This window comes from Ursus maritimus, unplaced genomic scaffold, assembly GCF_017311325.1.
Source record: "Ursus maritimus isolate PB19 unplaced genomic scaffold, ASM1731132v1 scaffold_7, whole genome shotgun sequence".
Taxonomy (NCBI): Eukaryota; Metazoa; Chordata; class Mammalia; order Carnivora; family Ursidae; genus Ursus; species Ursus maritimus.
The window spans coordinates 452,373-463,590 of record NW_024426885.1 but is presented as its reverse complement, the minus strand read 5'-3'; the positions used below and the strand labels follow the sequence as shown (position 1 = coordinate 463,590).

General features: G+C 65.8%; 2 protein-coding genes across 4 annotated transcripts in view; both read right to left on the bottom strand.

The window, feature by feature from the left end:
• Nucleotides 1-707, bottom strand: part of LOC103658539 (sperm flagellar protein 1-like) — a 10,430-nt gene extending 9,723 nt beyond the window's left edge. Inside the window, exon 1 of the mRNA XM_040624715.1 lies at nucleotides 403-707. Within this exon, the coding sequence (XP_040480649.1) occupies nucleotides 403-541 (139 nt within the window). The 5' untranslated portion in view covers nucleotides 542-707. The remainder of the gene's footprint in view (nucleotides 1-402) is intronic.
• Nucleotides 708-829: 122 nt separating this feature from the next.
• ADAM8 (ADAM metallopeptidase domain 8) overlaps nucleotides 830-11,218 on the bottom strand; it is a 13,608-nt gene continuing 3,219 nt past the window's right edge. Inside the window, exons 3-24 of one of the 3 annotated variants that reach the window (XM_040624711.1) lie at nucleotides 9,618-9,694; nucleotides 9,399-9,477; nucleotides 9,232-9,308; nucleotides 8,713-8,896; nucleotides 8,312-8,374; nucleotides 8,163-8,231; nucleotides 7,864-8,033; nucleotides 7,666-7,747; nucleotides 7,327-7,478; nucleotides 7,066-7,243; nucleotides 6,800-6,889; nucleotides 6,524-6,713; nucleotides 6,350-6,431; nucleotides 5,830-5,992; nucleotides 5,256-5,333; nucleotides 4,536-4,620; nucleotides 3,766-3,883; nucleotides 3,201-3,360; nucleotides 2,690-2,755; nucleotides 2,431-2,481; nucleotides 1,569-1,646; nucleotides 830-1,201 (exon numbers count right to left, since the gene is read on the bottom strand). In XM_040624711.1, coding sequence (XP_040480645.1) covers nucleotides 1,151-1,201; nucleotides 1,569-1,646; nucleotides 2,431-2,481; nucleotides 2,690-2,755; nucleotides 3,201-3,360; nucleotides 3,766-3,883; nucleotides 4,536-4,620; nucleotides 5,256-5,333; nucleotides 5,830-5,992; nucleotides 6,350-6,431; nucleotides 6,524-6,713; nucleotides 6,800-6,889; nucleotides 7,066-7,243; nucleotides 7,327-7,478; nucleotides 7,666-7,747; nucleotides 7,864-8,033; nucleotides 8,163-8,231; nucleotides 8,312-8,374; nucleotides 8,713-8,896; nucleotides 9,232-9,308; nucleotides 9,399-9,477; nucleotides 9,618-9,694 — 2,343 coding nt within the window. In that variant the 3' untranslated portion in view covers nucleotides 830-1,150. Of the gene's footprint in view, nucleotides 1,202-1,568; nucleotides 1,647-2,430; nucleotides 2,482-2,689; nucleotides 2,756-3,200; nucleotides 3,361-3,765; nucleotides 3,884-3,944; nucleotides 4,166-4,535; nucleotides 4,621-5,255; nucleotides 5,334-5,829; nucleotides 5,993-6,349; nucleotides 6,432-6,523; nucleotides 6,714-6,799; nucleotides 6,890-7,065; nucleotides 7,244-7,326; nucleotides 7,479-7,665; nucleotides 7,748-7,863; nucleotides 8,034-8,162; nucleotides 8,232-8,311; nucleotides 8,375-8,712; nucleotides 8,897-9,231; nucleotides 9,309-9,398; nucleotides 9,478-9,617; nucleotides 9,695-11,218 lie in introns of those variants that run through there. The other 2 variants (XR_005833297.1, XM_040624712.1) reach the window with 2 other exon arrangements.

The following is an 11,218-nucleotide window of genomic DNA, read 5'->3' as shown; positions in this document are numbered from 1 at the left end:
AGCTGCGGGAGGAACCCTGAGGCTGCCCTCTCCTCCCCAGGAAATGCTGGGGGAGGGGAATGCCCCCCAAATGCAGCTGGACTCAGCAGGAGCCCCCGTCCACCACGTGGCTCCTCCTCCAGGGGCCGGCCGCTCGGCCTCGCTTCTCGCGTCCTACAGACTCCTTCCAGAGCGCCACTCACGCCCCTGCTCCGGAGCGTCCTGCACCTGCAGGGGGCCTGCGCGGCTGGGACTTCGGTCTGACCGCTGGGGCATTCTTCAGCCAAGAGCGAGCTCCTGCCTGCGGACAGCCGGCCCTGCGGCCTCCACCCTCCCCGGCCGGGCACCCCCGAGCCCTCGGCCTGCCCGCCAAGGACCCCAGCCCCGGCAGTCCCCGACGTCTCCCCGCCGGCCCGCCCTCACCGCCGTCGCTGAAGTCCCGCGCCAGATGGCGCTTGGGGCGGCTGAGCGGGAGTCCGTCCAGCCAGGCGCAGAGGCCGCGGAGGGCGCCGGACGGCAGGGGCGGCGAGGACTGCGCCCTTCGGCCGGCTGCGCCCAGCATGGCGGCTGGACCGGCTGTTGGGGCCGTTGCCAGGAAACGGCGCCTGGAGGGTCCTGGGGACCGGAAGGGGCGGGGCAGCGGGCCACGCTGTTGGGGCCGTTGCCGGGAGACGGAGCCCGGAGAGCCCTGGGGACCGGAAGGGGCGGGGCAGCGGGACCGCCTCTCGGGGCCGTCGTCTCCCTGCCCTGGGGCTGACTTCCGGTGGGGGAGGGATCATACCAGAGTCCGGGAGAAAAGCTAGGTTTCTGGCGTGGTCCGTTTCCCGCGTACGCTTTAAGCCTCGAGATCTTAACGTGTTATAAATTGTATTCCACATTGTTCAACGCACAGTGTAACATCGATTTCGTAAACAACTGCGATTATTTAGAACTGGATAATAACTTAATCAGAAAATACACTCTTCATTGCAGCTTCGGCCCCGCTGCGGGACCCCGGGGGTGGGCGGGGCTCCCAGAGCAGCTGCCGCAGGTGCCCCTCGGGGTGCGGCACCGGGGGCCGCGGCCCCGGCTCTTCCGTTGGCACTTCTCGGCCGGCCGCGGGGGGCCGGGGCAGGGGCGGGGGGCAGGGCCGGGCCCCTCCCCGCTCAGGCCCGGCGTCCGCAGCCCGGCGTCACCGCCTCTGCACGGGGGGCTTCAGAGCAGCCTTCGGACCCACGGCGCCCTCGAAGGAAGAAACGAACGGACGCTGAGGCATCTGCTACCAGGAGCACAAATGATCACACTCGCCCCCGCAGTTCTTAGACGCAGGTCACCCCTCTCGCGACGGCGGTCATCGCCGCTCCCACGGCCGGCGACGCCGCAGCCGCTAACCCCCGTAACCTTCGACCGTCTCCCTTGTACCAACAGGAGGGAAAGATTCACGGCCCGCAGGAGCGGCTCACTGAAAAGTCCCGCCAGAGGGTCAAGTGGCTGTTGAAACAAGGCTGGTGGACAGTGACCGTGTCCCCCTCCGGGCAGCGCCCCAGCCAGCCAGCCAGCCGGAGAGTCTCGCGCCCTGCTGCCCAGCGCCCTGGCAGAGAGAGGCTCACCTGCGTGGGTCCAGGGTTGGCCCCTCCAGCCCCAGGCTTGACCGGTGGCATCGGGGGTGGGAAGGTCGGCCTCATACCCTGGAGGACACAGTCGGACATCATGGAACGGGGCCCCGTCTTCCCCAGCATCTTCTAGCAAAGTTCCCCAGGTCCACCACCTTACAGGCTTCTCTTGTCGACAAACAAATGCCCCCAACTGGGCCAGATTCAAACCCAAACGTGGCAGAACCCCCTCCTGGGCCCATAAGCCACCATCTATATATCTCAGCACCTCCCCCACTCCCTCAACAGCCCCACCCCACCTCACCCTACCCCAGCATTTCCCAAGAAAAGCTCTTAAATGGCCCTAATGCGGGTCTTTGGAAGTTCAAAAGCCAAGAATTAACCACTACACTTTGCATCTGATTGCATTTCAGCTTTCCGGGGGGGGGGGGTGCGGGCAGGTGCCCCCAGGATCTGGGGTGGAGGAAGGGAAGGCCCGTGGTGTGTGCAGCACCCTTATCGTAGCCTTGGCTGGCTTTCACCACTCCTTGGCTAGACCCCTTTCTGCTCCTTTGACCCCATTTTTCCTGTCAAAACCCCTCCTAAGGCTATTTCTGCGGCTCTACTGTAAATCTAAAATTAGTTCAAAAAGTTAAAAAGGAAAGAGAGAATCTTCATGAAGCAAACACCACATAATGGTTGCTGCTGGCAGGGCCTCCAGATGGACGCAGACCCTGGGGATAAACCATGCATCTCTCGAAGCATCTCCAGATTTGAGCTCCAAAAGGAAGCCGAGGACACCACAGGGTCTGGCCATGGAGGGGCCTGGAAGAGCATGGGTGCAGCTGGGGGGTTCTCCTGAGTGGCAGAGGCTTCTCACCTGCTTGGGCTTCAGCTCAGGGAGGGGCTTGGCAGGAGGAGCAGGTCTGAGCTGGTGGGAAGGAGGAACAGCAGTCAGGCCCCTGCGCCCCCTGGGTTTAGTAAATGTCCTCTCCGGGCTGGGCCATCAGCCTGAGTGTGGCAGCTGCTGCCCTGGGGTCCCCGGCTCACCAAATCCGGCCCCCAGCCCCTGCACTCCCCGCCTAGGACCCACTTGGTGCCCCCAGATGGCCTGGCTGCTGGGCCCCACTGCTGCTCACCTGGTCTGGGGGCGGCCGGGTGTACACAGGAACGGTGAAGGGTGGTTTGGACATGGTGGCTGGAGGCTGCAGGTAACAAGGTGGAGAGCCTGGGTCTCACCGGGAAGCTGCCTCCAGGGGCTTTGGAGATGCGCCCCCAGCTCAGAACCCAAGGTTCCCACCCCTCCCAGAGGAAGAAGAATAAAATGTGTGCATGCAGGGCTCTGCCCCATCCCATTGCCCCCCCAAGGCCTGAGCCCAGATGCGACTCCCACCCTCTCTTCCCTCAGCTTTGCTGTGCAGGGGCCGGGAGGTGCGGGGCAGCAACAGAGGGCATCTTGGCCTTAACACCTTCCGACAGAGCCTGCAGAGGCCGAGAGCCTCAGGTTCAGTGCAAGCTCCAGTCTGTCAGTGGCTCCTGTAGGTTGGCAGACTGGCCACCCTAAAGCCTGCCTCTGCCTCCGTGGGGCAGCTCTAAGCCCCGTTAGAAGGGATCAGGGATGGCCCGGGGATGGCAGGATGCAGTGCTTACAGCAGGCGGTGGCTGCTTAGGGGTCGCCGTGCAGGTTGTGGGCGTGGTGGGCTGGCTGGGGTGGGTGGTGGGGGACGGAGCCCCACCCTTGGCTGGCATACCATGCCCCTCGTGAAACAGGGGGTTGGAGAGCCCCTTGGCAGTCTTGGGTGCTGCGCTCCTGCGGAGAAAGCAAGACTGGTCAGTGTGTCCTGGCCTCGGGGCCTGGCCCAGGGACTCAGGGGCTCCTGGGTGTGTCCTGCAACCGGCACGATGGGGTGAGGTCCCCTGGCAGCTCCAAGTGCAGCTGCCCACCACAGGCAGAGCCCGTATCATCCCAGGTGCTCTGGCACTGATTAGGGTGGGGATGGAGGGGCTCTCTCTGGGTTTATCACCACCACCTGTCAGCCCCGCTTGTCACCTGCCCCCCCCACCCCCTGCCTTGAGAGGCAGAGGCCCCGAGGCCGCCTATGTGAAGGGCTGTCTCTCCTCTTCCTCCAACAGCAGCAGGGCATTTCCCAACTGTGTGAGCATGGGAAGTGCTCCTTGCACGTGATGACGTTTTGCAACCCCAAAGCAGGCTCACCTCGAACAGACACGGCTCCGGGCCTTCCAAAAGGCGACCACGCCTGCCAGGAGAGCCACCAGCAGCACCATGGACACCACCACGGACACCAGCACGCCCACCAGGGGGCTCCTGGACCCTGTGGGGGTGCAATGAGGCCAGGTGTCAATAGGGTAGCGATGCCTGGGAGGGCCCTGGGGCCAAGGAGGGGACAGTTTTCTCAGGCAGAGAACCGGGAGCCCAGGGCCCATCTGAGGACCCTCAGCACTGACACCCAGTACATTACACCAGCGCTGCAGGCTCTCAGATGACAGGTTGGAGGGCTTGGTGGCGACTGGCCCCTAGCCCACAGTGACATGAGCAAGGTCTGGCCAGGCCCTGGAGGCCGTGGTGCTATGGACGGCTGCGTGCACAGTGGCCACTGCAGAGGAAGACATTTGTGGGAGTGAGGGGTCCTCAGACTCCTACGCTCAGAAGGGGGCCGAGGACCCAGCAAAGGGGCTGGCACCCTGTCACCGCTACCGTGCCCTCTCTCTAGGACAGGCAGAGGCCTGTGGGGCCTATTGTGGGGTTGAGGTGGCCACACAGGATGCTGGGCTCTGCCTTACACCCGTGGGGTCAGAAAGCCTGGGGTCGAGGACTGCAAACCTCAATCTTTCGCACTGTCCCGAGGGACTCGGGGCACATGGTGTCCTTCTCAGCCCTGCCCAGGTGGTCTGAGGAAGGACGGGACCCGCACTGGACCCCGTCAGGCCATACAGGTGTGAAGGCCCCAGGGAGGCCAGGCCTACCTGTGCGCATATGGGGCAGCGGCTCTGCGCAGTGGGGCGGCGCCCAGCCCGGGTGGCAGTGGCACTCTCCCTTGTGGTTGCACACCTGGGGGTGAGTGGGCGTGAGGACCAGGCCGCCACACACTCCATCTGCCACCTCCCAGCGCCCGCGCGGCCACCACCGGCTGCTGAGCCTCCAGGCCGGGCCTCAGGCCTGAGAGGGGCTCTGCTGTGCCCCTCCCGGTTGAGGACAGGCCCGGCTCACCCACGAGCCCGGCTCCTCCGCGTGGGGCTGCCACAAGCAAGGGCTACGGCAAACGTGCTGACAGCAAGGTGAGCACGTCAGGCCTAGTCTCGGGGCAGCTTCCTGTGTCCGTGAGACACACCCCCAAACCTCCCAGAGACAGGGGCTCGTGAGGGGAGCGCCCCAGCCCCTGGTGTTTTGAGCTTTCAGGGGCTGACTGTCCCCGCATCATGACACAGGTCACCGAGAGCTGTCGCACCCGTCCCCATTTCAGAGTAGATCATTTCAAGCCTGACCAGCACCAGCCCACGCGCCCACCAGCAAGGCTGCCCCGGGCCTCAGTGTTCATGTGGGACGCCCAGATGCCCACCAGCCTCTGGCCGCGTCCCCAGAGGGCTGGCTCGGCCCCTGCTGTGCCCGGGCGCTTCTTCAGCACAGCCTACCGGTCCCCTTCAGCCCCAGAGAGCGGCGGCGCAATGTCCCATGGGCTCACGTACCCCACGGCTGTTGCACTGGGCGGAGCAGTTCCTGGATCTGTAAACTTGCAGGAGCTGGCAGAGTCCTTTCCAGCAAATCTGGAGGGCGGTGGGGGTCCCCTGAGGCAGACATTCTAGACCACTGCCTGGAGCCCTCCGTCCCCACTTCTACCATCAGCTGAAGCTGACCCGAGCCTGCACGGCAAGCTCTGGGGGAGGCAGGCCGGGGCCACCACATCCAGGCTGGCCTGGCCTGCACCCCCTCTGCGGGCCGGCCGGCCCACAGCTGCCACCAGGGCCGAAGGACTGGCCTCACCCAGGTCCGGGGGTTGTGGACTCACAGAACAGGGCACCCCGTGAGCTGAGGACTGCCTCCTAGAGCACCTCCCGTGCTCCCGCTTCGCCTCTACTGAGAACACAGAGCAGTCCGCGCGCAGAGCCCTTGGACCACACGGGCTCGCCTACGTGGCACGCGTGTCTAGGACCTGGGGGTCCAGCAGCCTGACCGCTGCACGTCTGGGCCACAGCCCTCCAGAGCCCCTGCTAGCGGCAGCAGCTGACGTGCCCCGCGCCAGATGGCGGCTTGGGTGCTCACCTTCTCCTCACCACACTTGGCGCCTTCCGGCACCGGCTCATATCCCGCACCTCCCTCCAGGACGAGAGCCTGGCAAGTGCCCGCGGGGGAGGTGAGGGAGCAGGAACTCCGCTCTGGGGGCTTCTGTCCGCCCTCACAGTACAGGATGCCACACTTGTTGACCCTGTGGACAGAGGAACAAGCCATCCAGCCAGCTCTGCTGGGTCTCTGGCCTGGTCCATGCTGACGCCCCTTAGGACGACTCGCGGAGCTGCAGGAAACGAGGCCCAGAGCCCTCAGACACGCTGTAGGGTCTGCTGATGGGCACCGACCCCAGGCCCAGCAACAGCGACACACCCTCCCTCCCATGAGGGCAGATGCTCAGGCCTGTGGGTCCTGGAAGGCAGGGTGGACCCCCTGGAGAACCCTCTGACTCAGTCCCCAGATTCCTTTGTACAAAAGACCTTCTTGGGCATCCCCACTTCCAGGGACATCCTGTGGCCCTGGACCCGGGCGAGTCAGGCCACGGATGACCACTCACCTGCTGGCACCATGGGTGAGCCTGCCCTGGCAGCCCGGTAAGATGTTGTAGGTGTAGCATGTTTCCACGGCAACCTGTGAACCTGTGGGGGCCAGGAGGAGGTCAGTCCTCCAGCTTGGGCCCCGCAGCCCCCTGCAGGCCTGTGGGCACACGGCTGGAGTGCACGTGCCTCACCTAGCCCCCACAAGTCCCGGCACTTCTGGGCCAGCGTGGGGCAGACCCCGTTGTAGCAGTAGCCCCCCGGGCAGGGTGTGCCGTTCTCCTGGAAGACGTCCTCCGGGCACGCTGGCTGCTGGCCATCACAGTACTCCTCAAGGTCACACGCATCCTTTGGGGGACGGCACAGCTCACCGGCAGGGGTCACCTGCCCAGCAGAGCAGAGCTCATGTGTGCTGCCAGCCATCTCCTCGGGGCCCCTTAACACCCACTGGCCCGGGGCACAGCACTCACCCTGCAGTCATGGCAGCAAGAGCCCTGGGCGCACTGGGCCCCCGCTGCCAGCTGGCAAGTGGTTGCGTTGCAGCAAGGGTCCCGACAGGCCTGCAGGGCAGAGGTGGGAGTGGGCTCCAGGGCAGACCTGCGCCCCCTCCCCAGGAGCCCCTCCGGGTGGTGACGGGGCTCAGAGTGTGTTCTGTGTGGTGGCCGCACACGGGGCAGCTGGGGGGTCACGAGCGGGCGTCCATGCGGGCAGAGGGCAGAGGGCATCTGGCCAGTACCTGGGGCGGGCCGCAGTCACACTGCTCCCCACGCTCCACAAACCGGTTCCCGCACACAGGGTCGCCCACCAGCCGGCCGGGGTCGGGGGCGTTGGCCAGGCAGGCTGTCCGAGGCTTCACCACGAACATCTCCAGGTCAGCGCGGCTGCACTGGCTGAACATTTTGGGGAACTGGGCGCTGGGGGTGCAGGGTGGGGCCTCTGTCAGGGGGTGGGGGGGCACCCAGGACACCCCGCCCCCGCAAGCAGCCCCTGGCCTCACCCGATGCTGGCCGCCATGATGCAGCCGCCGCCCTCCCGTGGCACGGGGCAGTAGCAACCCTGAATGTTCTCGTCATGGTCCATGCCCAGGTTGTGGCCCATCTCGTGGGCCATGGTGGACGCGACACCGATGGGGTTCTTTAGGTTGTGGTCCTACAGGGAGAGGCTGCGCTGCCTGATGCCGCACCCCTGCCCACCCCCGCTGCCAACAGCACTTCTGAGAGCATCAATGCACCCTCCAGGGCAGGCACCCGCCCCGGTATTCCAGCCCGTAGGGACAGCTCAGGGACAAGCATGTGGACCTGGGTCCTCAGGGCTCCCCACCCGGAGGCCAGCAAACCTGGTTCACAGCCCCAGAGTCCTGGGAGCACATGGCCGACACCTTGGCCAGTCCCACGGTGGTCCCGGTGAACTCAACCCCGCTGCAAACAAGAGCAGTGCGCGAATGCGGACGCCTCGAAATCTGCCTCCCTCCCGCGTGCCCCTCGTCCCCACACAGGCCTCCCAGGCCCCGGCTCTGCGCCCACCGCCCACATACGTGATAAGCTGCGCGTTGTCGTGCTGGTGTCGTCCCACCAAGTTCTGTGTCCGCCACCGGAGGAAGTTGTCCAGTGTGGTGTCGGGGTTCGAGCTCACGTGAATCTGGTCCTCTTGGTTCCACATCTCCAGGCCCACCAGGACCACACGAAAATTGAGCTCCTGATAAAGCTGGGAGGGCCGGAAAGCCCCAGGTCAGGCTCGGGGACAGGGAGGGCCGCAGGCGCAGAGCCCAGCTCCCTGCTGGCTGCGGTTCCCCCTGAGGGCCCCGCCCCCTCGACAACCAGGGTTTCTACCCACCTTGTCCACGTGGTTCACCACCTCCATCACCCGGCTACGAACAGCTGCCCTGCTCCCCAGCCGCCGGAACTGGAGGACAGCAGGCCCTCAGATGCACGCAGCCCGTCGGCCGGCCCCACGCCCTGCCCCCACGCCCTGCCCCACACTACCTCTGCGCTGTCCGTGACCACATACAGCTCCACGTAGCGGGTGTCTCGGGCCACTGGCCAGTTCTGGGGGCACAAGAAGCTGGTCAGCTGCGCCAGCCACAGTCCTCCAGGCCCGGGCCCAGTTTTCACACACTGACCCTCTCACGGGGTCCTGGACCTGGCCCCCAGCCCCCTGCTCAGGACTGGCAGTGCCATCCACGAGGCTCCAGCTCAGGCTGAGGAGCGACCTCTGCACCAGTCACTGGCAGAGCTAGGGCCATCAGCCGTGGGGACCCCTCGGAGATGCCCGGGCCACCCTGACTGGGGTCGGCGGGTAGAACCCTCACTCAGCCAAGCACACCGGGAGCCTGGGGGACGCAGTCCCAGTGGACAGGGGGTGAGGAAGCTGGTCCCCCCCTCACCCGGGGCCTGAAGGCTGCTGAGATCCGAGGCCCCAAGGCCTTCTCCAAGCTGGTGTTGCTGACCCCACAGGTCCCGGCCTTCTGCTGCAGGTGCTGCGCCCGGTACAGTGCGTGCTGCCCCTCTTCGCCACCCCCGTCCAGGGGCTCGATCAGGTGGACATCCGAGCCGGCCCGGAAAAAGCCCCTGAGGGCAGAGGTAAGCCAGGTGGTTCTGAATTATCACGTTCCCACACGGCGTCTGGGGAGGGACGAAGCCTTGAAGGACGGGGTGAGGGTCCTTCTGGTGAGGACAAAGCTCCATCTGCACGGGGACAGATGGCCCCCAGGTGGACGGTATACTGGGGACGGCCTCCAGGGCCCGAGCGGAGCCCCATAGCTCAGGGAACCTGTGACTTCTAACAGCCAGACGCCCATGTGCAGGAAGGTCTCCAGGCCTAGCCCCTGTCTTCTTGGCCTCAGTTTACCTCTGGAGCATGCGGGGGACAGCTGACACCCACTCCCCAGGTCTGCAGCACCCACCTGAGGCCAGCACAGGTGCTGAGGCTGGCGGCGGAATGGTGGTGCCCCTCCACGTGGCCCTGGTAGAAGCAGTGACCCTGCAGGAGGGAGGAGGCGTGAGTGGCCCGCAGCCCCCCTCCCCCCCCCCGCCCACTGCCGGCCTTGCGGAGGGCTGCCCAGGCCCGTACCTGCCTTTGTTGCTGCTCTACCACCTGGGAGCCGTTGGCAGCCTTGTAGGTCTCCGTGTAGCCCGAGCCCACCAGGTCCCTGGAAGAGAGCCACTGTGGTGCCTGGGGCCCCGCCTGCCCCCACAGAAGCAGCTTCTGGCCTGGTGGAGCGGCCGGGCCAGGCAGCTGGACGCCAAGGGCATGGGTATGCCCGGCGCAGCAGGCCGGGCCTCCACTCACCTGTTCTTCCTCAAGTGCAGGGTGAAGTTGTGCCCTTGGGTCCCAAGGACGAAGCTCACACTCTCCGGGTACAGGTCCTGAGCCAGGGGAAAGGGAGGGGTCCAGGGTGAGAGGCCCTGCCCCAGGGTCCACCCACCTCCAAGCTGGGTGTGATGGAGCTCGGCTGGGCTGGGGATGCACCCAAGGCCGGGAAGTCCCTCAGAGGACCTGGCGGCGGGAAGTCGTTCAGCGTCGGGCTAGGATTAGAAGCTGAGGGCTCAGTGGACAAGCTGGGCTCTAGACCTCAGTTTCCCCATCTGTCCACACAAGTAATGGCTAAGATCCCCTTCCCCCGGGGGAGGGGAAAACATGGCTCTGAGTAGCAGCCCTTAGATCCAAGGTAGCAGAGGAGATGGGGCAGGGCACGGGACTGAGCACCCCCGGGGCGTTCCCCCAGCCTCCTGACCTCTTGGGACAGGACTGCGTGAGGGCCCAGGGCGGTAGAAAGCCTTCCCCAGATACTGAGGTCAGGACAGGGCTGTCCCGCCGGGATTTCAGGAATGCCCCCAGGCGGCCTTGCTTGGGGAATCCCACAAAGGTGCGTCACCACAAACGGCTACACCACAAACGCCTACGGTGACACGCCCCTGGTGAGCCATCCCCTCTGGCCTGAAAGGGATCTGACTTATCTAGCCAGCGAGTGAAACCAGGATGTGCCCTGGGCCCGCAGGGCTCCTGAGTGGCAGCCTGAGCAGCCCCAAGGTCCTCCCTCAGCAGAAGCCTCTCACCTCACCCCACCCACCCGAGGGCAGGGGTGCGGCAGGATGCAGGGAGGTGAGGCCTGGGGATGGAGGAAGTGCAGGCAGAGACAGCCCCGTCAGCCCCACAAGCCGGCCCCTCCCCACTGCTGGGCACCCCACTGCTGGGCACACAGAACAGGCTCTGGGGAGCCAGGAGGGACCCCCGGGCCGGCTTCCCCACCGAGACTTACCAGGTGGGAGGGCAGAGCTCGGCGGGCACGGGATGCTGACAGGCGCTGGGGCCACACCACCTCATACTGCTCCACGTGGGGCAGCAGGGTGCTGGGGGCGGCCACTGTGGGCGAGAAGGGGGTCGGCAGGCTGGTGATGGGCCTGCACCTTCTCCTCCGACAGAGTCACCGGAGAGTGTGAGCACCAGGGATTCAGATACGGGGTTCCCCTGCCCTGGGCGGGGCCCACAAGGCTCCCCCAACAGCTCCTCCCCCAGGGCCTAGGGCTGACCTAGACGTCCCCCCCTTCCTTGGATCTGAGGGGGCACACTGGCCCTGGGTGGGGGGTAGGTCTGCCCTCCTGCCTGCAGGCAGTCCACCCAGCCCAAACCCAGAAGCTCCCAGGTATCCAACAGCAAACAGCCCTGGGAGTGGGGGTGAGGCCCAGGGACAGAATGCCCACGACAGCTGCCCTCCAAGTCTTCTCCGTCTCTCTCCAAGCGTCACTGGATGTGTCTCCACGACATTATCTTGCAAAACACCAGGAGAGAGAGGCCCCACCTACCGGAGAAGTGGGCCCCTCCAGCCTGGGGCTGGGACACCACCGAACCCAGCCCAGAAAGCTCCCCAGGCCAGCGGGGAGCGCGGGAGG